The sequence below is a fragment of the Taeniopygia guttata genome, chromosome 9, assembly GCF_048771995.1.
Source record: "Taeniopygia guttata chromosome 9, bTaeGut7.mat, whole genome shotgun sequence".
In the NCBI taxonomy this organism is placed as follows: Eukaryota; Metazoa; Chordata; class Aves; order Passeriformes; family Estrildidae; genus Taeniopygia; species Taeniopygia guttata.
In genome coordinates, this window is record NC_133034.1 from 4,567,388 (window position 1) to 4,587,602 (window position 20,215).

Genomic DNA, 20,215 nt, shown 5'->3' on the forward strand with positions numbered 1-20,215 from the left:
GGTTCTCCTTGAAGCCAACCCACTCTAGAAACCCAGCCTGCTGTGCAGCTTCCCCAGCCCCAAAGGAGTCTCCTGGTGGAGCAGGGAGGTGAAGGCACCTCTTCAGCCACGGGGGACCTTGCCAAGCTGGAATTGCGTTAGGTGAGACCACGTTTGGCTGCACCAGGACTGGGTGACTTGGCGGTAAATTCCTTGCCCATAATTGCTGTGCTGGCACTTTCACAGTTGAAATCTGGTGTGGGAAAGGCAAGCACACAGCTCCTCATGTGCAAGGCAAAAATTAGCCCTCTATTAGGGTTATTCTTATAAGGAAAAGATCAGCAGTCCAGGGAAGAGTGTCACCCTGATGCTTCACACTTCCTGGCGTGGGGTTTTCTGTGGGAGATGATGGAGCAGATCATGTGTGTGGTGGGAACCTCAGATTGCTGTGACGTAGGAAAGGCACAAGATGAGGTTGCAAAACTTTTTCTTGCAGCAGAGTGAAAAATGGGTTCCCCTCTTTCTAAGTGAAAAAGGAAAGGAAAAAGGAAGGAGAACTTGGACTCTGCTTCTCCTGCATGCATTGTCTGTCTTCATTCTGGAGACTGATTTGTCCCATTTAAGGATGAAATACCCTGAGGTTAACTCAGGTGCTGGAGCCCAGTGCTAAGGGTGCTGAGATCTCAGGTTCAATCCCTGCACTCACTCCGGAGCTGGACTCCATGATCCTGCTGGGTCCCTTCCCCCTCAGACTGTTCTGAGATTCTGTGACTAAAATGGGAATTCCTCTCCTGATGCCAGCTCTGATTTTCCTTTCAGAGGCACTGTCTGATAATCTGCTCCTCAGTTTATTTTTGCAAGAGGAATGGAATTGCCTGCTGTAACTCGGCCTCACTCATTCATCTTTTCCCATGTGGCTCTTGGAGGGCTCCCAAAACCCTTCTTTGAGAAGGTTCTTTGTGCCTGCACAGCCCACAGGCCATTCTTCTCTTTGCTTTTGCCACCTGCAACTCTTCTGCCAACAAAACTGTCCCATTTTTGCCTTTTTTTTTTTGTGCTACCAAGTGCTGATATCTGATAACTTATAATAATGAAGATATCCAGAAATAACTTTCCTCTCTCAATCTTTATTACCAAGGCATGAGACACACACATGGTGGGGATACACTCAGCACCTGAGGAAAAGGTGACACACCTGTGAGGACACAAAGAGTGGGAGGTAGGAGCCAGTTGACACAGGGGAATGTTTATTCCAAAGCTTTTATTGAAGTATTAGAGAGGAAACATTACCCCAACAGGTTGTTCCAGGAGCAGCAGCGTTCACTACTCAGGCACTGGTTGAGGCTTTTAGTGCAGATGTGGTAGAAGCCTTAAAATCTGAGGTTGTGCCTGATTTGGTGAACTCTGTCCGTGTAAATTCTGAAATGGGGAAGGGCAAGGCAGAGTGGCTCATCCAGCCACTCATCCTCTCCTGGGATGGGGACAGGGACAGAGGGTCATGGTCTGGTGGGCGGCCCTGGGGGACAGGATGGGAGGGGAGCACAGGCTGAGGTGTCATAAATAGTCACCCATGGGTGATCCTCTGGGACAGGGCTCAGCCAGGGCTGGACGCTGCTGCTCTGCGTGGCACCGCTCCAGGTAAGCTGGGGAGTGGGGAGAAGTTCCCTGGGCTGTGCTGGAATCTCTGTGCTTTTGGTCATGGAGGTGTGCTGGCAGAAGGGGGTCCTGCTTTGGACACGGGATGGACACAGGACCACCTGCACTTTGGTTTGCCTGCCCTGCACAGGGGTTTGTCTGTGCTGGCCGAGGAGCTGCTTGCTCAGGGGGATTGGGTTGGAAGGGACAGCGTGTCCTGGGAGCTTCCCAATGAGAGACCTGCTGCCATGCCCAGGGGTGGGCAGTGGTGGAGGGGAAGGAGAGTGCTTGGAGAGCTGGAGGGCAGATGAGCAGACAGGCTCTGCTGGTGAGAAGAGCCCAGGCTGCGAGCTCAGAGGAGCTGCAGCTGTTCCAGAAGGTGGTGGGACTCGGCAGAGGGCACTCATGGCTGTGCCACACAATCCCTGGACTGCAGGCAAGGCCTCACTGCGGCCAAGAGGCCCTTAATTCCCTGTAACCAAGGCAGGGAGGATGGAAATCACGACAGGTGGGATTCTAGGATGTGTGGAGCTGATGGTCTCCCCCAGGTGTCTCAGAGCCCCGTTCCTCCATGCTCAGCCCTCCCCAGTGCCCTGCTGGGACTGGTGTGGCCGGTCCCGAGCTGACCCTGCAGGACTGGTGCCCTCCAGCCCCTCGGGCTGTGCCAGGCTGGATGTGCTGCCCTGGCCGCTCCTCCCCTGCACTGAGGCCCTGCAGGAGGGGCTGAGCAGCTCTTCCCACAGAGCCAACCGCAAAGCCAGAGCGAGAACAAAACCAGCCAGAGCAAGAAACAGCTTCACTGGGGCACTTGTGCAAAACGGGCTGCAGCCTAGCAGGAAAGGGGAAAATGCATGAGCCAAACTTCAAGCCAAAGGAACTCGGGGTAGAGAACGTCTGGGAGCAAGGACAACAGCAAACCTGTTATTTTCAGCAGTCCCAGAGTGACCAAAGGACATCCTGTACAAAAAGGGTCTTGCAGGTGCAGAAGAGATGCAATTCTGGACAAGGTAGCACCTGGAGATGGGCAGGTGCTTTCTAGATAAACTCATAACTTAGTAAGATGCCAGTAGGACTGGAGAGTAGAAATTTACTTTCTTAATTAAATTGAATTGCTTTCAGCCTACTCAGACCTATGGTAGGTACAGGGATAGAATTGCTGTCAGATTGAATTGGAGACTGATGTGCTTTCACAAGCCTTTGTACAAAGATTTTGTCTCTTTCTTGGCTTCCTGCTGCTGCCAAACTGAGCTGTGGTGGGTGGTTGGCTCCCTGCAGTAACATTTTCATAGAACCTCAGACTGGTTTTGGTTGGAAGGGACCTTAAAGGCCATCTTCCCCTGCAAGGAGCTGGGACACATTTTGGAAGAGCCACACGAGTCTTGGGGTTTGGTGTGGGAGCACCAGTGCCTGTTTGGCAAAGAAGTATTACAATTTGCATTGGAAATTGCCCTCAAGTAGGGGCAGTGCCAGCAGATTGAGCTGACACCCAAAAGCACAACCCAACAACTCCCTCCAACCCACAGCTGTGAGATGGGTTCGGGATGGGGAAACCACGGGGCTCTGCGGGGCCAAACGCGGCCCATTCTTCTCCTCCTCCCGTGCCCACGCAGGACAGCCATGTGCGTGGGGAAGTGCAGCCGGATCGTGGGTCCCTGCCTGCTGGTGCTGGGCACGCTCTCCACGGCAGCCAGCATCCTCCTGCTCTTCCCGGGCGGAGCATCCAAGTACCTGCTGGAGGGGCACATCAGCGGCCACGCCCGGGCCGTGCCGGGGCTCTGGGGCGGCGGCATCGCCGTGAGTACCGCGGGGCGCCCGTCCTCCGGTGGGAGCGGGGCAGAGGGATGGAGCGGGGCTCCGGAGCGGGGCAGAGGGATGGAGCGGGGCAGAGGGATGGAGCGGGGCTCCGGAGCGGGGCAGAGGGATGGAGCGGGGCTGCTGGCTCCCCTGTGTCCCCCAGCGGTGCTTTTGTCCCCGCAGGTGCTGCTGGCAGCGACCCACGTCACGGCGCTGGGGTGGCAGCGCTCCGGCTGCTCCGCCCGCCGCAGCGTAAGCGGGGACCGGGACCGGGACCGGGACCGGGACCGGGCTGGGCAGGGCCGGGATGTGCCCGTGCCCGCTGCTCCGTGGGGCTGCGGTGGGGCAGGGCATGGATGTGCCCGCTGCTCCGTGGGGCTGCGGTGGGGCAGGGCAGGGATGTGCCCGCTGCTCCGTGGGGCTGCGGTGGGGCAGGGCAGGGATGTGCCCGCTGCTCCGTGGGGCTGCGGTGGGGCAGGGCAGGGATGTGCCCGCTGCTCCGTGGGGCTGCGGTGGGGCAGGGCAGGGATGTGCCCGCTGCTCCGTGGGGCTGCGGTGGGGCAGGGCAGGGATGTGCCCGCTGCTCCGTGGGGCTGCGGTGGGGCAGGGCAGGGATGTGCCCGTGCCCGCTGCTCCGCGGGGCTGCGGTGGGGCAGGGCAGGGATGTGCCCGTGCCCGCTGCTCCGTGGGGCTGCGGTGGGGCAGGGCAGGGATGTGCCCGTGCCCGCTGCTCCGCGGGGCTGCGGTGGGGCAGGGCAGGGATGTGCCCGTGCCCGCTGCTCCGTGGGGCTGCGGTGGGGCAGGGCAGGGATGTGCCCGCTGCTCCGTGGGGCTGCGGTGGGGCAGGGCCGGCATCCCCGCTGCCCTGGCCCGCGGTGGGATGTGCTGAACGCCCCGGCGGGTGCTGGGTGCTGCTCTCCACTGTGGCACGGTGCCACCTCCGCAGCTCGCTCCCCACTCCTGCCACCCCAGTGCTGCCTCCATCCTCAGCCACAGCTGGCGAGGGCAGTTTTCCCCCCCTCCCAAACTCTGCTGACGGGCTGCAGATGCGTTTTGACCCTCCGTGACTCTGCGTGTCCCCCCGGTGCTCCCCGCAGGCGCTCCTCTCCGTGCTGCTCTCCAAGCTGGCGCTCCTGGGCGCTGCCGCCTGCTTCGTGCTCTGCGGGGTGGGGCTGACGAACGGCCCCCTCTGCCTCTACAACTCCTCCGAGCCCGGCCTGGGGCACGCAGCCCGCTGGGGTTACCCCTTCCTGGATGCCTTGGACCAGGGGCCTGATGCCAGGTGAGGCCTGAATCAATTTATTGCTAATTAAGTGGATTAATGAAGGGGGTGGGATGGGTGCATGCGTGGTGGTTGATGCAGAACGCTGGTAGCTCAAGGAATCCTCACCTTCCATGGATTTCTACGTGGTGCTTTCCATCTTCATCGCCCTCCCACCTCCCAGCCGAAGTAATTGTAATTATCAACTAACAGAATAGACCCCAAATAAGAAGTTGCAGCGCTGTTTGCTCATTTATTACGAAGTGTAATAATCCCTTTGTGTACACTGTTCAAACCCCACTGCTCCCATTTCTTTACTTCAGATTCTTACCAACATTTCATCATATCTGAACCCATGGTTAATGTTTTATTCCACTGTTTTTGCACTGGAACATCTTGACATTAGCTTCCATGTTTTTGCTTCCAGCGGTCAGGTCAATTCTCAGAGAGATGGCAGATTTTGTTATTGCATAGGTTTCTTTCCCTCCTGTCACTATATGTGCTACAAAATAATTCTGTTCTCTTTTTAGACTCAGACTCATGCGTAAATGTGATTCTTCTAACCTTTCTTTTTCTTGCCTGCTCCTTTCTTTTTTGCCTCTAAGCTTTTATTCTGCCCATCCTCTGAATGAAGGATGGGATGTCTGGGGGACAAGAAAGCGATGGGATTCTGGACCTGCTGCAGGCAGCATCCTGCACCTTCTCCCCCTCCTGTCCCACAGGGCTGAGAATTACCTGTACAATCGGAGAGCCTGGAGCATCTGCCTGGAGCCCGAGGGCATCGTCCCCTGGCACGTCGTGCTCTTCTCCCTGCTGCTGCTCATCAGCGTGGCCGAGATGGTGCTGGCCTTGCTCCAGATCCTCAACGGCTGCCTCGGCTGCCTCTGTGGCTTCTGTGACGGCAAGTAGGGCCCGGTGGTGGTGCCAGGAGGAGGTGTCACCTCGGGCGTCACTTGGCACGTGCCACAGAGAGGGCACAGCAGGAGCTGTGACACCAGCCCAGTGCAAGAGCCCCGTGAGAGACTGAAGAGCCCCCGTGGGGGACGACACCCCGGGTGTTGGGGCAGCTGGTGGGGCTGATGTGCCCAGGGCTGCTCCTGTGCAGACGCCCTGGCCCAGGCCATGTCCCTTCCCTTGGGGCTGGTGGCCATTTGGGGTTGGGAACTGGCCCGGTGAGGGGTGGAGGGGAGGACCTCCTATCTGATCATGCAGGATATCTCCTCGAACCCAGTGTGTGTTGTGAAGCTTCACGGCAGGAGGTTTGTTCCATCATGATCAGACAGATTCATTACAAGGGGGCTTCCTAGAGAACACATAAACATCACTTTTCCTAGAACCAGTTTACATTCCTCCATCCTTTCCTGGAAGTCCTCCTTTGATCCTAGGGGGTTGTCTACAGGGGTGTCTGGTGGTTGTACTCACTGAGTGCCCCACACTGTGACCTTGCCTTGAACGTCTCTCAGGGCATGAGCTGCTGCTCCTTGTTCCATCACTTTGCCACAAAAGTCACTATGTTCCTCCTTACCTGTTTCTCCACTGGTTCCAGCTGTGTTTAGCATCCCGTGTGCCCACTTTTACACTCTTTTATCTCACTTGCTAGTTAGTCTTTAAGTCCTATTTTGCAACTTCAAGGGAACTGAAAATTTCTGTTTTACACGTTGTCTGTCACTTGTCAGCCTCCACCCACCCCAGGGGAAAATGAGACGTGGTGGTGTCACAGGCTGAAGAGATGGACGCTCCTGTTAATCAGTTTTGTTAATCAGCTCATATTTAGTGCACTTGAGCTGGTGTTTGTCACCAGCACAGGCCAGGACAGGTGAAGGAGCCCCGAGGAGCCGAGCTGGGGCACCACTTGGATGGAATCATGCTGGAACTGAGGTGTAACCCCAAAATTCACCCACACACAAGTGTCAGGAGCAGCTGCTGCTCATTCCCAAGAGCAGGACCCCACGCCTCTGCTCAACCCCCTCCCCATAACCTTTGTAGGACCCAGCCTGGGCCTGGGCCTGCCCGTGCTGGGAGGGGTTTGTCCCCAGACTGACAAGGGTCAGAGGAGAGCAGCGATGGCCATGGCACACTAAAAAGCCAAATCCCAGACCAGACAAAACATAACTGGGCCATTGGGGTGGCTGAACCCCAGCTGGCACCCAAGCACCACCCCCATGCCGTGGGAGGGGGAGAGAATCAGAGGGGTAAAAGTGAGACATCTCCTGGGTTGACATAAAAACACTTTAATAATTGAAATAATAAAAACAAATTGTAATGAAAAGGAAAATGTAATGAAATAATAATGAATAATAAAAAATTGTAATGAAAAAAGAAGAGAGAGAACTAAAAGCCCAGACAGACAAGTAATGCAGTACAAACATTTCTTTATCATCAGCCCAAATATAAAATCCAGCCCCATCCCAGCCACAATGAAGGAACAGGACTCTACCCCAGCCCAAACCCTCAGAGTGACTTCAGAGACACCATTGAGAAAAAGCCTTTTCATGAAAAAGAAAGAATTTAACATGATATACCATATTTATATAGTGTAACTATTTCTAACAAGAGGAGGAAAGCCCTCGGGGCAGGGTGGTGGTACCACATCCCCTGAGCCAGCACACAGGGATGGCACAGGGTACCCCTGGCTGCCACTGCTGCTGTTGCCCCCCAGTATCTGTTTCCAGAGGAGAGGAGAGGAGCCTGAGGCTGGGCTGGGGGCAAAAGCCTCCCCACCCAAAACAGAATTAAAAAGATAGCAATAAAAATGAGATAGACCCTAGTGTGGGGACAGTAACACACCTCTGTGCTGGCCGGTGGCAGGACCCAGCCTATGGGTTGGTGCTCCAGGATCCAGCACTGGGGCGGGGTGGGGAGCTGCCCTGGGCGGGCTCTAGGAGATGAAGCAGCTCCTCCTCCTCCTCCTCTTCCCCCCGCGGCCCCGGCGGGGAGCAGCGGCTGCCAGGGGGATGTTCTGGAGCACGTCGTGCAGCGTGAACATGCTGAAGGAGATCTGCTCGTAGGGAGACCTCATCCCGTTCTCGTAGAGGCAGGCGAAGGCGATGGCCGTGCCGCCGGCCAGCGGCGCGTCCCTGTGGGGCAGCTCCACGTACGCCAGGTCCGAGTAGGCGCTCGGGCCCTCGTAGATGACCCAGGGCTCTGTCCAGCTCTCTGCGTCCCTGGGGAAGGTGCTCAGGTGAACCCCCATGTTCACCCGCGACATGGAGCTGGTGGGGTGGGAGTAGAGGATCCACGTTGGTGCTTGGAAGAAGGGAGTGGGGCTGGGGGTTGCTGCAGAGTCCTCCTGGGCCGAGGTGACACTGTTGGCATCACCGTGATGCCCTGGGGTAGGACAGTCCTCATCGGGCTCGTCTGGCTCACGGTGGTTGCCAGTGGGCAGCTCAGCCCCTCCTGCCTGGCGGAGCACCCCAGGAAGCCGCCGGCAAACCGAGCCCCGGAGGGGCAGCGCGGTGTCCCGGGAGGCGGTGGGGACGTACACGAGCGGCGCGGGGAAGCCGATGACACTGCCGTGACAGCCGTGGGGCGGCTCCACCAGCCGCTGCACCAGCTGCCCCCCGTGGAAGACGGCCCCGTCATCCGTGCTGAGCGCCTGGACCCTGAAGCCCAAGGGGCTGCGCGCGTTGCAGTAGAGGACGTTGGATCCGTCCTCCTCGTCCACAGAGACCAGCTGGCACTCGCCCGTCTGCAGGTTGGGGATGAACTCCCCGAAGCGCCAGCCGCGGCCGTGGTCGTCGCTGTAGAAGGCGAAGGAGTGCGGGGTGGTCTTGCAGAGCTGCCCGAAGCACTCCTTGCAGTCGATGTGGTAACTGTAGGCAGGCACCAGCAGCCGGCCCGAGCGCAGCTGGATCCCGTGCCCGGGGCCCAGCGCGAACGTCGCCCAGTCTGGGGAGCGGAGATGGCACGGGGTGAAGGTGGGATGGGGTAAAGGGTGACCCCCACAGCGCCCTGCCAGGCCCAGTTGGAAAGGTGCCCAGGGCTTCCTCCCAGTCAAGCCAAGCAGTGGGCTGGGAGGGCAACAGAGCCCAGTGCTGCCTAGTTGTCCTCACACATGCTCCCCATGGCTGTGGGGCCTCCCCATCTTCTCCCCACTCTCAGTAACTGATATGCGTACTCCCTCCATCCCTTTTCCCCTCTGCTTGAGGTCCTCTTCCACCTTTTTGGAAGCTTGTGGGATTCCTGTGTCGAAATCACCCCAGCAATGTCACGGTGGCTCCAGGAGACCAAAACCCAGGGATCCCCCCGTGCTGGCTGCTCTCCCCTCTCCTCACCCCCTGCAGCTGGGTACCTTTGATGGTCGCCCCAATGACCTGCTGTGTCAGGTCTGTGGCTGTGCTCCAGCTCAGGCCCTGGTCAGCGCTGGTGACACAGCAGAGGCGGGTGACATTTTGGCCAGTGACAATCTGGTAGGCTTCAGGTGTCCTGCCCAGCACCGTGATGAAGAAGAGGAAGAGCGTGCCCGTGAACTCATCGTAGAGTGGGCAGGGGTTCATTGACCGGTGGTGCTGCAGCGTCGCCGTCTCCAGCACACGCATGTCTTCCCACTGCCCAGGGAGGAGGAGGAGGAGCAGGAGGAGAGGACAGAGAGGGGTGAGGACCATCCCAACTTTTTGCTCATCCCTGAAGTGCTCCTGGCTGGGTTGGACAGGGCTTGGAGCAACTAGGGACAGCGGAAGTTGTCCCTGCTCATGGCAGGGCACAGAATCAAATGGCCTTTGAGGTCCCTTCCAACCAAAACCAACCCGTGACCCTGTGATTCACTCCACCCATGCCAGCCCTCTCCCATGTGGCTGTCTCCAGGAGCCTGGCTGTGCCCCACCAAGCGCTGAGGACAGCCCCAGCGTGTCCCACCTCCACGTAGCTGCCGTAGATGGTGCCGCGGCGCAGCACCAGCAGGTTGGCGTGGGCATCGTCGGCGCTGAGCCGCTCCTCGGCGAACGCCAGCAGCTTGGCCACGCAGGGCAGGTAGAGCAGGGCGGGCACGCGGTATGTGACACCGTTGGACTCCTTCTCGAAGAGCACGGTCCGGGCCGGGAAGTGCCGGGAGCCCATGGCAGCTGCAGCAGAAGGTTGTGGTGGGCTGATGAAGGCGGGGAGAGCGAATGCTGGGCATGGCCAGGGGCACGGGGCTGTTCTTGGAAGGGTTTGGGTTTAACTTGGTGGGCTTGGGTCTGGGTAACCCCCTGGGAGCAGAGGCTGACAGGTGGAGAGGGGCTGAGTTTGCACTGGCAAGTCACCACAGCTCAGAGATGGGTCAGGGCATAACATACCAGCAAGGAGGTTGACCTGGGGACTCCAAAATAAAATGAAATAAAGTGAATTTGATCTTTGTAATATATAATTTAGAATAAATTCATGCTCAGGACTAAAAAATACAGTAGTCTTTTTAATAGAACCAAGTGATGGGAAAGAGCAATATACACAGGGTGAATTCCTGTCTCAAAATACGGTTATACTGAAGGATTATTCTGTCTAGAAAATATGCCTTGAATGATAAGATAAATATTCATTGCCAGAACAAAATATTTGAAGAGATTACTGTCTAACAGGATTTCAGCAATCAGTGTATTCCGAGAAGACCTCCATTTAGAAGCACCACAAGAAAAGAACATGCATGAATATGTGAAAAAAGGGACAAAAAGAAACAGGAAGACCCACCCCAGAATCCCACTAAGTCTAGAAATAGTATTTAAAAAATCCTATAAAATCAGTACCCTGTTCACCCAGCACCGATCGCCTGGCTCGGTGCTGATTTGCTTGTAGCTTTTCCGAATTTTACTTTCATTCAATTTAATAAATTCCTTTAGTTATTAAATTGACTGATCCATTTATAACAATCTTTAAGATGCTTGTCCGGGAAATGAAGGCCAGTGAGCAAAGAGCAGGGTGGGACCTGCAGCTCCATGCTCTCCTCCAGCAGCACTGGCAGGGCAGAGCCCTCCGGAGCAGCCCAGGCTCACCGTGGCAGGGTCAGGGGGTGCTCCTGCTCCTCCGCTGCCTCCATGCAAGGCACCCAGCTCATCCAGGGGGAACCTGAGGTGCACAGCACGGACAGGGGGGTCCTGTCCCTGCGGCAGCGGTGAGAGCTGTTCCCAAAGCCCTTCCTTCAGGGACAGGTCAGCTGTCCCCAGCGTACACATCCCTGCATTTTCCAGGAGGAGATGGCATCCTCTGCGGGCTCAGCCGGAGCAGCCACGCACCACTCTCAGCTGTGCTTTCCTCGGGAGCTTTTGCTGATGCGACACCCCCGGAGAAAGCGAAGGCACTCACCGGGTCCTGCTCAGCCGGATGTCCCCGGTGTCCCCCGGCCGTCGCACGGAGCCAGGCCGGCTTTCCGCAGAGCTGTCTCCGCCGCCCGGTCCGCTGGCAGGTCCCGCTCCGGTGGTCACGGAGCTCCCGGCGGTGCCCGGCAGAATGCTGAGTCAGCACAAAGGCGTCCCGATGGCCCGGGCAGCGACACCTCCCTCGGAGCCCAGCCAGGGGAAGCAAGGGGCTCCATGGGGCGAGAATTGCGTCTCCTGCCTCAGTTCCCCTCCTCCTGCAGGCTGGGAGAGGCTACACTTCACTGTCCAGGGGCTCCAGCCCCTGCTCACCACAGTCCACCCCGCCGTGAGCCCCCCAGCCTGGCAGCTGTGGTCCTGAGGGTCCCAGGACCCCCCGGCCTTTCCAGGATCCCCAGCCCTACCGGGACCCCCAGCACCTGAGAATGTACAAACTTCCCAGGAACCTCAGCCCTCCCAGGATCTCCAGACTTCCCAGGACCCCCACCTACACATAGATCAGCTACTAAGAAACCATTTTTATACCTATACTCTAATATTCCAATATTCCATCTGTATGATCAGTTTAGCTAAAAGGGCTTGACAAAATTCATAGGGCAAATCACGGATCAGAAGCTCCAAGGGGAAAACTGAGCTGGAGGCTGGAGAATTGCCAGGGAAGGGCCCCTGGGATGGCCCAGGGTGACCACGTGTGGCTCCAGCAGCTCCGCCTGGCTGCTACAAAAGCCTCGGGTTAATTTTAGTGAGGGAAAGTGCTTTTAATCTGGATTGTTCCTGCTGGACACCTTGGCTGGTTAACCCCTACCTCAGCTGCTAAACACAACTGAGGAAAATCCTGGCTCTGCTTCTCACCCCTCTCCCCCTGACAGCATCATTCCTGCTTCCTAGCTGGAGCTGCTGCCCCACATCTTCACCCCCAAGGCAACATCTGGACCCCAGATCCATCCTCCCCATCCTGCTGTGGCAGTGCCAGGAAGGTTTGTGAGGATGGCAGCACCAAGCCCAATGGATTTGGTGTCACTGCTTGTCACCTGCTCCCAACACTTCTCTCAGTGCCAACCTACGCTGACAAAACCCCAGTATTTTAAAGCTGGGCCAGCATCTCCTCCTGCTTGTGCTGGTCAGGGCAGCAGTAGGGATCTGGATGTACCAGTGTGCCCAAAGCTGCTCCTCACTCCATCCCCTCCTAATCCCTGCTGGAGAGTTTGGCCAACACAGCAATGGGAGCCCCAAAAAGGTGTCTGCTGATAAAGGGGATGCTGCACCCAATGGAACATCCATGCCCAGGCACCCTTGCCTGAGAGCAAAGGTCAGAACCACGAAACCCCCTCCCAGGGGAGCACCGAGCTCTCCCACATGGGACAGAGTCCCATTCACCTGGTGACACTTGTGAGAGGCACGGCTTACATGCCACTGGGCAAAGCAGCCAGCCTGCCTGGCTTTGGGCAGGATGCCTGAGACCCCCACACCAAAGGCAGCTCCAGCAGCGTGTGCTGGTTAGTCCTCACGAGTGTGGACTCCTGCTTCTTCCAGCACTGTGTCTCCTTGTCACACTCCCCTCCCCTAAACCCTCCAAAGTCAGTACTTGCTCCAGTGAGCTGTGACCAGACTGATGCAACGATGGATATCAAATAAAATGAAATTAAGGCAAATGATCACGCTCCTGATTAATGATTAAGAGGCTGGAATGTCTTGACCAGCTGCAGCAGCCTGGCTCCCTCCAGCCAGGAGCAGGCAGCTGGGATCACCCAGGATCTGGATGATGCAAAGCCTTTGGCTCAAGGTCCCCAAAAAGAGACCAGCCACCAACTTGGTGTCCCTAAACAAAGCCCCCACTGCCTTCCTCTCATGCACAAGAGTCCTGTGGGTCAGTTATATGTCAGACAAGGGGTGATGCAAAGCAGTGGGAAGCCGCAGTGTGTTGCCACATGTCCTAGTTGGACCCTGGGAGCTGCATCTTCTCCTGGAGACTGGTCCACAGCATTGGCAGCCCCACATCCTTCCTCTTCTTGTGCGGGTGTTGGACAGCATAAAGGTAGGACATGTACTGGAGCTCTGGTATGACCATTTTCTGGCAGGTTCTCAGAGTCGTGTTGTCCAAGTCTTGTTTGAGGTTGTAACCCAGGATGTTTGCAGCCCCTGACTGGTAAGGCAGAAGAGCTTTATTCCTGATGTGATCCTTCCTCACTGCCTCATGCTCTGAGAGACAAGTCTCCATGAGCTCCTTCTGCCTGGTCCGCAGGTGATCCACCTCCTTTCCCAGCAGCTTGAGCCCTATGGTCTGCTCAATTCTCCTCCAGAAACTCTGGTTGAAGTGCAAGTAGAGCTTCCAGTCCAGCGAGCACCACACTTTTATCTGCTCCTCGCTTTCCGCAGTCAATGTCTGGACAGTGTCCTGGCTTCTGGAATTGAGCTTGAAGTAAATCACATCATCCAGGTCCCAGCACAAAGTGTGCTTCAAGAGGATCATGGACTCATCAAAGTAGTCTGCTATCAAGATGAGGTGGAAGTTCTGCTCGATCTCCTCCAGGACAGCCTGAGTGTAGTTCTTGTCATCCTTCGCGTTGTTATCGTAGCCAAAGTCAAACCACATGATATTCCTGGCGTAGATGTTTTTCCTGTAATCTGCTGGGTGGTAATACTTTGTGGGTGATTCCAGGAATTCGTTCACATTCTTGGAGCTCCTGAAGGCAGGCACAGAGTCCTTGTAGTAGATGTAGGAAGACTCCAGCAGAAGAATGGGGTTCCTCAGGATGGAGAAGTAGAAGGTGTTGGCTGCCATCACCTTTTTTACCTATTTGTAGAAGGAAGAAGAGGTTAGTCCTGTCCCAGCCAAGTTTCTCCTCAGGTGTCATGGCTCTTTCTTACCTCCAAGGGGTTAAACCGCAGGTGATTGCACATGATGTTGTAATTTTGGCCTATGGTTCCAAAGCCCTCCACAAAGTGGGCCACAAAAGTCCTTGGGTATCCCAGGTGGAAGAGCTGGTCAGCAGGGAGGGCGACAGTGAGGTTGTACCTCTCTGCGAACCTGAACATGATGTTGAGCACAGTGCTGCTGGCAGTCTTGTGGGTTTTGAGGAACATGACGTTTGTCTTGGCATGGCACAGCGTGGGAGGGATCAGCAGCTCCTCGTGGCTCTTCGAGATTCTGCGGGAAGGTGACACATGGGGCAAAGAGACTCTCTGGTGCTGCACCCCATCTCTGATACCTGGCAAAGCCAAACCCAGGTGCTCCTCTGACACCACACCTGCAGATGGTCCAAGGCTGTATCCCCAACCCTCTAGTGTAGAGGTTTTCCCCCTCCAGTTTCCCCCCTCTCCAGATTCTCACTTAACAAAGACTTTAGCTTAATCCCCTTTTCCCACACAGCTGGTTTGGTCCCTACCAGGCTGCACTTCGGCTAAATCAATTCCTTCCCCAAACATGGATCTAGGACCCAGTTTTGAGCCACCACCCTTTGAACATCAGCCCAAGGCCTCGTGAGAAATGAATCAGGTGTCAGAAATCAGTCCCAGCTGCTCCAGGTACAGGAAATTGTGCAGCCTTGCTTCTGCCTCACCTGTATTTCTTATTCTTCATATGGAAGAATCCCGAGAGGCAGGAAAGTCCCACGCAGAAGCTGAAAATGATGAGATACCAGGCATGCCTGGAAAAAAAAAAGTTTCAGTGGATTTTTATCCAATAGTCCTTCTCCAAACCACCACATTTCACATCTTGCCCTCGGGAACTTTAATCAATGTGAGCACAGTTTTAAATATCAGTTTTGGCAGCCACCTTCGGACCCCAAGCTGTGTTAGAGGTAAGACAGTGAGAAATTGCACTTTCCCTTTTACTCTCCTAATTCAGCCTTTGGCAAGACACAATGTGCTTCAGGCAGAGCCTAAGCTCTTCCCACAGCCTCCTGCTCTGCTTGGCTGCCTTTTGTTTTGCTTTTCTTTTGGTTTTCTGGGGCTTTAGAGCTTATTCACTATTCAAACTCCTAGATTATTCACCAGAAAACGAGCTCTTTGTAGGGGTATAAAGACTTCCCTGGTGAGAAACCTGAGCAGCTCCTGTAATCACATCACTCCAGAATATGGGGATTGGAAAAAAACCCACTAAACTAAGGGAAAAAAATCCACTAAACTGAGGTTCTTTTACAATATAAATATGATTTCTCAAGGCAGAAAATCAAATAACCCAACAGCACGTGTAATGGTTTTATTACACCCCACTTTGAAAAGGTGGGGGCGGATAATGATGAGGGAGGAGTATTTTCCAACACTAATTAAGCAACCACGATGTATCAAAGGTTCCTTGCACATTGCAGGGAGTTGGAGTGGCATGATCATTAATGTCTCTTCCAATTCAAACAATCCTATGATACCATGATCACCAGTGTACTCCAGCTGGGACTCAGAGTGGATCTTTTGAAGGTTTGATGCCTACCTAAAAGGAATTTTTCACCAACAAGTTTGATCTGACTTCTCTCACCCTAGAAGCTTTTTTAGCTATGTGTGAATCTCGTATTTGCAGACATGGCCAAAATGTAGCAGATCTGGCTCAGCCTTTACACTGTTTTGAGAAGATATAATCTAAATTTACAGCATGCTATGGTCACACTTGTGGTTTCCACTTTCCAAAGGGAGCAAAGAAGCCTTCAAGCCTTCCTCCAAGAGCCCTTCCCAAAGCCAGGGAAGACCCCCATCCATAGCTGGTACCAAGCTCTGACAGGAATTCACAGCACAACTTCTGCACAAAGGGTTTCAAGACAGATCTGCAGGCAAGATTTTATCAGGATTTACTAAATGTTTGGCCTCAGGCCTGTTAAGGGGAGGGGAGTGGGACAAAACCCTGTCCTTAGAGATGAGATGGGAGGAGAAAGCAGAGGAGCCCATGGGCAGCGAGCAGGCTACACAGCCCCCGCACAAATCTTGGTCTTTCATTTAAACTGAAGCTGTCTTTTATCTGATGCTTTTCCAGAGCACATCACCCTGCCTGCCTGGAGGTCCTTCCCAAGCTGACATCCTCCTGCTGCACCTTTTCTGTCAAGTTTAATGGGTGCAGTAACAGTCCATTTATTAATTTAGGTAGTGTCCCCAAAATGCCAACTCTGAATGATGTTTTATGGGGCAAACAAATCCCATACACCCAAAATCATCCTGAAGACAAATCCAGATCACAAAATGCTCTAGAAGAACTATCAATCCCTTCTGCTGCAAGAAGACAGGCTCTGTAGACCTCTGCACTTTATCACCTCAAGGCATCCCACAATATTTTAACAGTTGTTTGCTTAAATAATGGATTACATGGTGCCAGCCTGCCTCCAAATATTCAGACACATTCAGCACACCGAGCCTATCTCCAGCCTAACTGAATGCTCCCAGAGATCCATTTTGTCTGGACATGCCCCAAACCAAACAACAGCTAGATTTTGTCCCTGGAGACACAGGGAGGAATGAAGGTTTGAATTATCTAGGCCAAAACTATTTCTTCCTGGAATGGTCAGTTTTAAGGAGCAAGAGTGACTGATCTCTGCAGGACACGGTCCGTGCAGGTGCCAGTCCCCACGCAGAAATTGCAGGGGTGACAAACAATGAATTATCAGGGCCTGGTGCTGGTTCCTGTGCCTGGGATGGATGGAAAGATCATGGATGGATGGATGGATGGATGGATGGATGGATGGATGGATGGATGGAAGCAAGGATGGAAGGATGGAAGGAAAGGTATCTGCCTTCCAGCCCAGGGAACAAGCAGAGTGGTGACATGGAGGGAACTCTGCTGCACCTCAGCCCAGCCAAGCGAGGAATGTCCAGAGGAAGAGCAAAGGGCAGGGATCAAGGGGATCCCCAGGGAGGAGTGTGGGCAAATGGAGACCCTGGGGATGAGAGGAGGGTTGCAGGTACACAGGGAGCAGGCCAGTGCACTCATGGAGTCCTGTCCCCATCACCCCCTGGGCTTGGCCACCCACAGCTGCACTCACAGGGCTGTCACTGGCCCCAGCGTGACATCCCCACACGCACTGTGGGAATAAAGTGGCTGAATAAACAAATCTGTCACAGAGGAAACTGATGGCACCTTTCCCTCCTCTTCCAACAAGCCTCCATCATTTCTGCACATCTTGTGCTTGGAAACAAATGAGCTCTTGAAATGTTTCAGGGTTTTTACTGACAGAAATCATGTAGGATCTTCACCTGGAGCATACATAGTATTTTGAACACAGTGTGACTGCTCTCCCAGAAAACAGCACAGGGCCAGTGCAGGATTTGCTACAGACCTTGCTTCCAGCATTCATTCCAGAATGAGTAAGACATGGCAACTGTTTGAAATTCTGCAGAGAATGATTACATTTCAGGCACTCCATGCTTCAAATACATGTAATGGAAATTATGAGAATATCAAGAAGCATTTGGAAAATGCTCTCATGCACTTGGTGTGGCATTTGAGGCTGTCCTTTGCAGGACTTGATGATCCCTATGGATCCCTTCCAGCTCAGAATATTCTGCTAAGATCTGGTCAAGCAAAGTTCAAGAGAGAAAGTCCAAATTTGAATGCTGTACTGAAGTTACCTGAACGAGCCTGGAAGACCTTTGAGCACTACATGGGAACTGACTGCTAAGACACAAAATTCTAAGAAGCCAAAAAACCCACGGAGCACTTGGCAGGGCTGGTGCCAGAGGTGCCACTTGCCTTTCCATTTCCACCTTTGCTGTGCTATCTCCCCTCTGGGAAGAAAACATGGAAATCAACCTCTCTTAGAGGTGCAGCTATAGATGCTTTAAGGCTTGGGACCCCCTTCTTGTTCCTTTGGCTTAAGATGAAAATAACAGACATCTGCATCAAACGAACAAGGTTCTTTTAAATTAAAAGACCTGGAACACAGGCAAGAAACACTAATGGCAAAATTATTCCCTTCCCTGCAGCAAATTGTAACTAACTACAGGTTATTAACCGCTTCCAGGGATGACCTGAACCAGAGCTTCCTGCAAAACAAGTTTTTGTTCAGCACCCCAAGCACTCAGCTCCCTCTGCCCTTACCTTGGAGCGCACCCAGGGCTTTTCATGCTGCTGCGAGCTGGGAAATATTTCCTTTTGCAAATCGACTCCAGTGCCTGTTTGTCTCCTCTGGTGCTCTGTGGCCAAGTCTCTATTTCTAGCATCCGTTCAATGCTTTAAATGTCTGGGATAGGTGAGGATGAAGGGAGTGGCTAGGTGTTCCCAGGAGTGGGTGGGAGTTAATAAATAAGCCATGAAAACACCGGTATGGCAGGACATCAACACAGGTATAAAGAGCTGCCTCGGGACACGGCATTTGCAGCAGTTTTGCTGGGAAGAAAAGGTTGAACCGGGATTCCTTAGAGGGGATCCCTTTCTCTCCTGGCTGCAGGAGGGAGGCTCAGCCCCCCGGGCAGGGGGCTGGTGGAGGACCTTTGTCACCCTGCACAACATCACATCGCCAGGGGCCATGGTCAGTGCCTGCTGTCCCTTCTATCTGCTTCTTGCTTGGTTGGTAAGGATAGGAATTCCCTGCTGGACACATTTGGCAAGAGCAAATTAGGGACAACAGCAAAACAGGAATGGTGTTCACCTATGGAAAATTCCTCTTAAAACATTTAGACTTCAAACTTTTTGATAAAAATGCAGTTATTGTGGAGGTTAAGGGTAAGGTGAAATGCAATTATTGTAGCTGGAGGTTAAAAGCTTAACAGACTTGTCTGTATCCAGGCCTTGCGAGGGAGAAATCTTGCCCCTAAAGGGGCATTATTTTATGCTTTATCTCTGGTGTCATTAACAACTGTTACAATTTGTATTATGCAAGAACTTTAGATTCCACTGAGGCTGCTGTACACTAGGACTTAACAAACTGGGTTTGATGGTTGCAGTTTGCCCAGGGGGAGCAGAATCTGTCCCACAAGTCTGGAGGTGGGGTCATCTCCCTGCTCCCCATATTGGGATGAAGCCAATGCTCTCCTCATTTGGGCAACTTAAAGTGTAACCACATCTCCCAGCCTGGATTAGGGGGGATTGAGTCGTTACTTTGGTCTCTTGCATGGAACATGCCCTGATCCATGCACCTCCTGGTGGTCTCCTTTCCCTCCCCACACACAGTGCCACCCTTCTAACCCTTGTATGCAGCTGGTCCCCCACCAACAGCCAAATCCTCAGCGCTCCAGGATCCTTCACCTACGTTGCTACATTTCCAGAGCAGCCAAATACACAGTATTTCTTTCTTAAATCACAGCTTCCCCTGACCAGCCCCACTCCAGCACTTACCAAGATGCAGAGATTAGCAAGGTGTAGGGTTGCTTTCCTTGAGTTTCTTAGTAGAACCTGAGTCAAAGTGCTCTTTTATGGAGAATTTCTAGGGTTACTCTTGGCATAGCACCAGCTGCTGCTGGCAGGGGGGGCACGTTTCAGCGACCTCTTTCTCCTGTTACATTACACACGTCAGCTGTGCCATTTCTCACTCAGGAGCTGGTAGAGCCCACGGATCACAAAAGCCCATTTTTTACACTTTTACAATTGATTCATTGCTCTCTCCTGGGGTGTTGTACATGAATCATCAGCTTTAGTTATGCCAAAAAAACCAAACGGTGCCAGGCACAAATACATGTCCTCATGTGGAGGTGGGCTGCTCAGAAGGAGAAGGGGCAGCCAGGTGACACAGAATTAGTGGGTTGGGGTGAGATTCACCACTCCATCCTGCCTCTGCTTCCTGCTGGAGCTCAGGCACAGAGGGAGTTGGCACCTTGCAGCAGCATGGGGAGAATCAGAATGTGGAAGTGCTGGTGGGGCAGGGCAAGGAACAGAACTGACCTTGATGTTGTGTAAGCACCACTCAAGAACAGCTACAACATTCCTGTGCTTCGCTGATCCAAACACAGATCCATACCAGCCACTGTCAAGAAAATTAACTCTATTCCAGACATAATCCTGTACAGAGAGAGGCAAAACCAGTAGAGAGAGCCAAGTCGTTCCTGTGCCAGAAGACCACTGGTTCTGAGTGTGGAGCATTCACAGCATTCTAGTATTTAAGACTGTCTCACAAAAATTAGAATTTTGGACAAGAAATTCCTGTCACAATGATTCTTTCTAAAAATACACATACATGTAGCCACCCTGTCTCTCCCTCTTATAAACAACAGTGCACCACTATATAAAAGCATCACTGAGAACACAGAAGTAAAGTCTAGGAAAGAGAAAATAACCCTACACTAACTCCTCCCTCGTATTCCCCCAGGGAAGTGCTTTATTGTTTAATGAAACAGTAAAACTTACATG

At 53.7% G+C, this 20,215-nt stretch overlaps 3 protein-coding genes across 4 annotated transcripts; 1 reads left to right on the forward strand and 2 right to left on the reverse strand.

Annotated features, from left to right (window-relative positions):
* The first annotated feature begins 3,022 nt into the window (after window positions 1-3,022).
* TM4SF19 (transmembrane 4 L six family member 19) lies at window positions 3,023-6,002 on the forward strand. 2 transcript variants are annotated; one of them, XM_072933339.1, is made up of 4 exons: window positions 3,023-3,408; window positions 3,592-3,660; window positions 4,506-4,690; window positions 5,275-6,002. In XM_072933339.1, exons 1-4 carry the CDS (start codon window positions 3,145-3,147, stop codon window positions 5,576-5,578), a joined length of 822 nt encoding a protein of 273 aa, XP_072789440.1. In that variant the 5' UTR covers window positions 3,023-3,144; the 3' UTR covers window positions 5,579-6,002. The 2 variants fall into 2 exon arrangements, with proteins under 2 accessions (XP_072789440.1, XP_030135745.4); XM_030279885.4 differs by having other exon boundaries at window positions 3,053-3,408; window positions 5,392-6,002.
* An 882-nt stretch (window positions 6,003-6,884) lies between these two features.
* NEU4 (neuraminidase 4) lies at window positions 6,885-12,866 on the reverse strand. The gene is made up of 4 exons (XM_002191682.6): window positions 10,943-12,866; window positions 9,524-9,729; window positions 8,961-9,216; window positions 6,885-8,557 (listed from the first exon to the last, which is right to left on the reverse strand). The coding sequence occupies exons 2-4, from the start codon at window positions 9,722-9,724 to the stop codon at window positions 7,548-7,550; spliced, it is 1,467 nt and encodes a 488-aa protein (XP_002191718.4). The 5' UTR covers window positions 9,725-9,729; window positions 10,943-12,866; the 3' UTR covers window positions 6,885-7,547.
* GAL3ST2 (galactose-3-O-sulfotransferase 2) lies at window positions 12,577-19,035 on the reverse strand. The gene is made up of 4 exons (XM_072933338.1): window positions 17,972-19,035; window positions 14,514-14,600; window positions 13,822-14,101; window positions 12,577-13,747 (listed from the first exon to the last, which is right to left on the reverse strand). Exons 1-4 carry the CDS (start codon window positions 18,091-18,093, stop codon window positions 12,887-12,889), a joined length of 1,350 nt encoding a protein of 449 aa, XP_072789439.1. The 5' UTR covers window positions 18,094-19,035; the 3' UTR covers window positions 12,577-12,886.
* Between the last annotated feature and the right edge of the window lie 1,180 nt (window positions 19,036-20,215).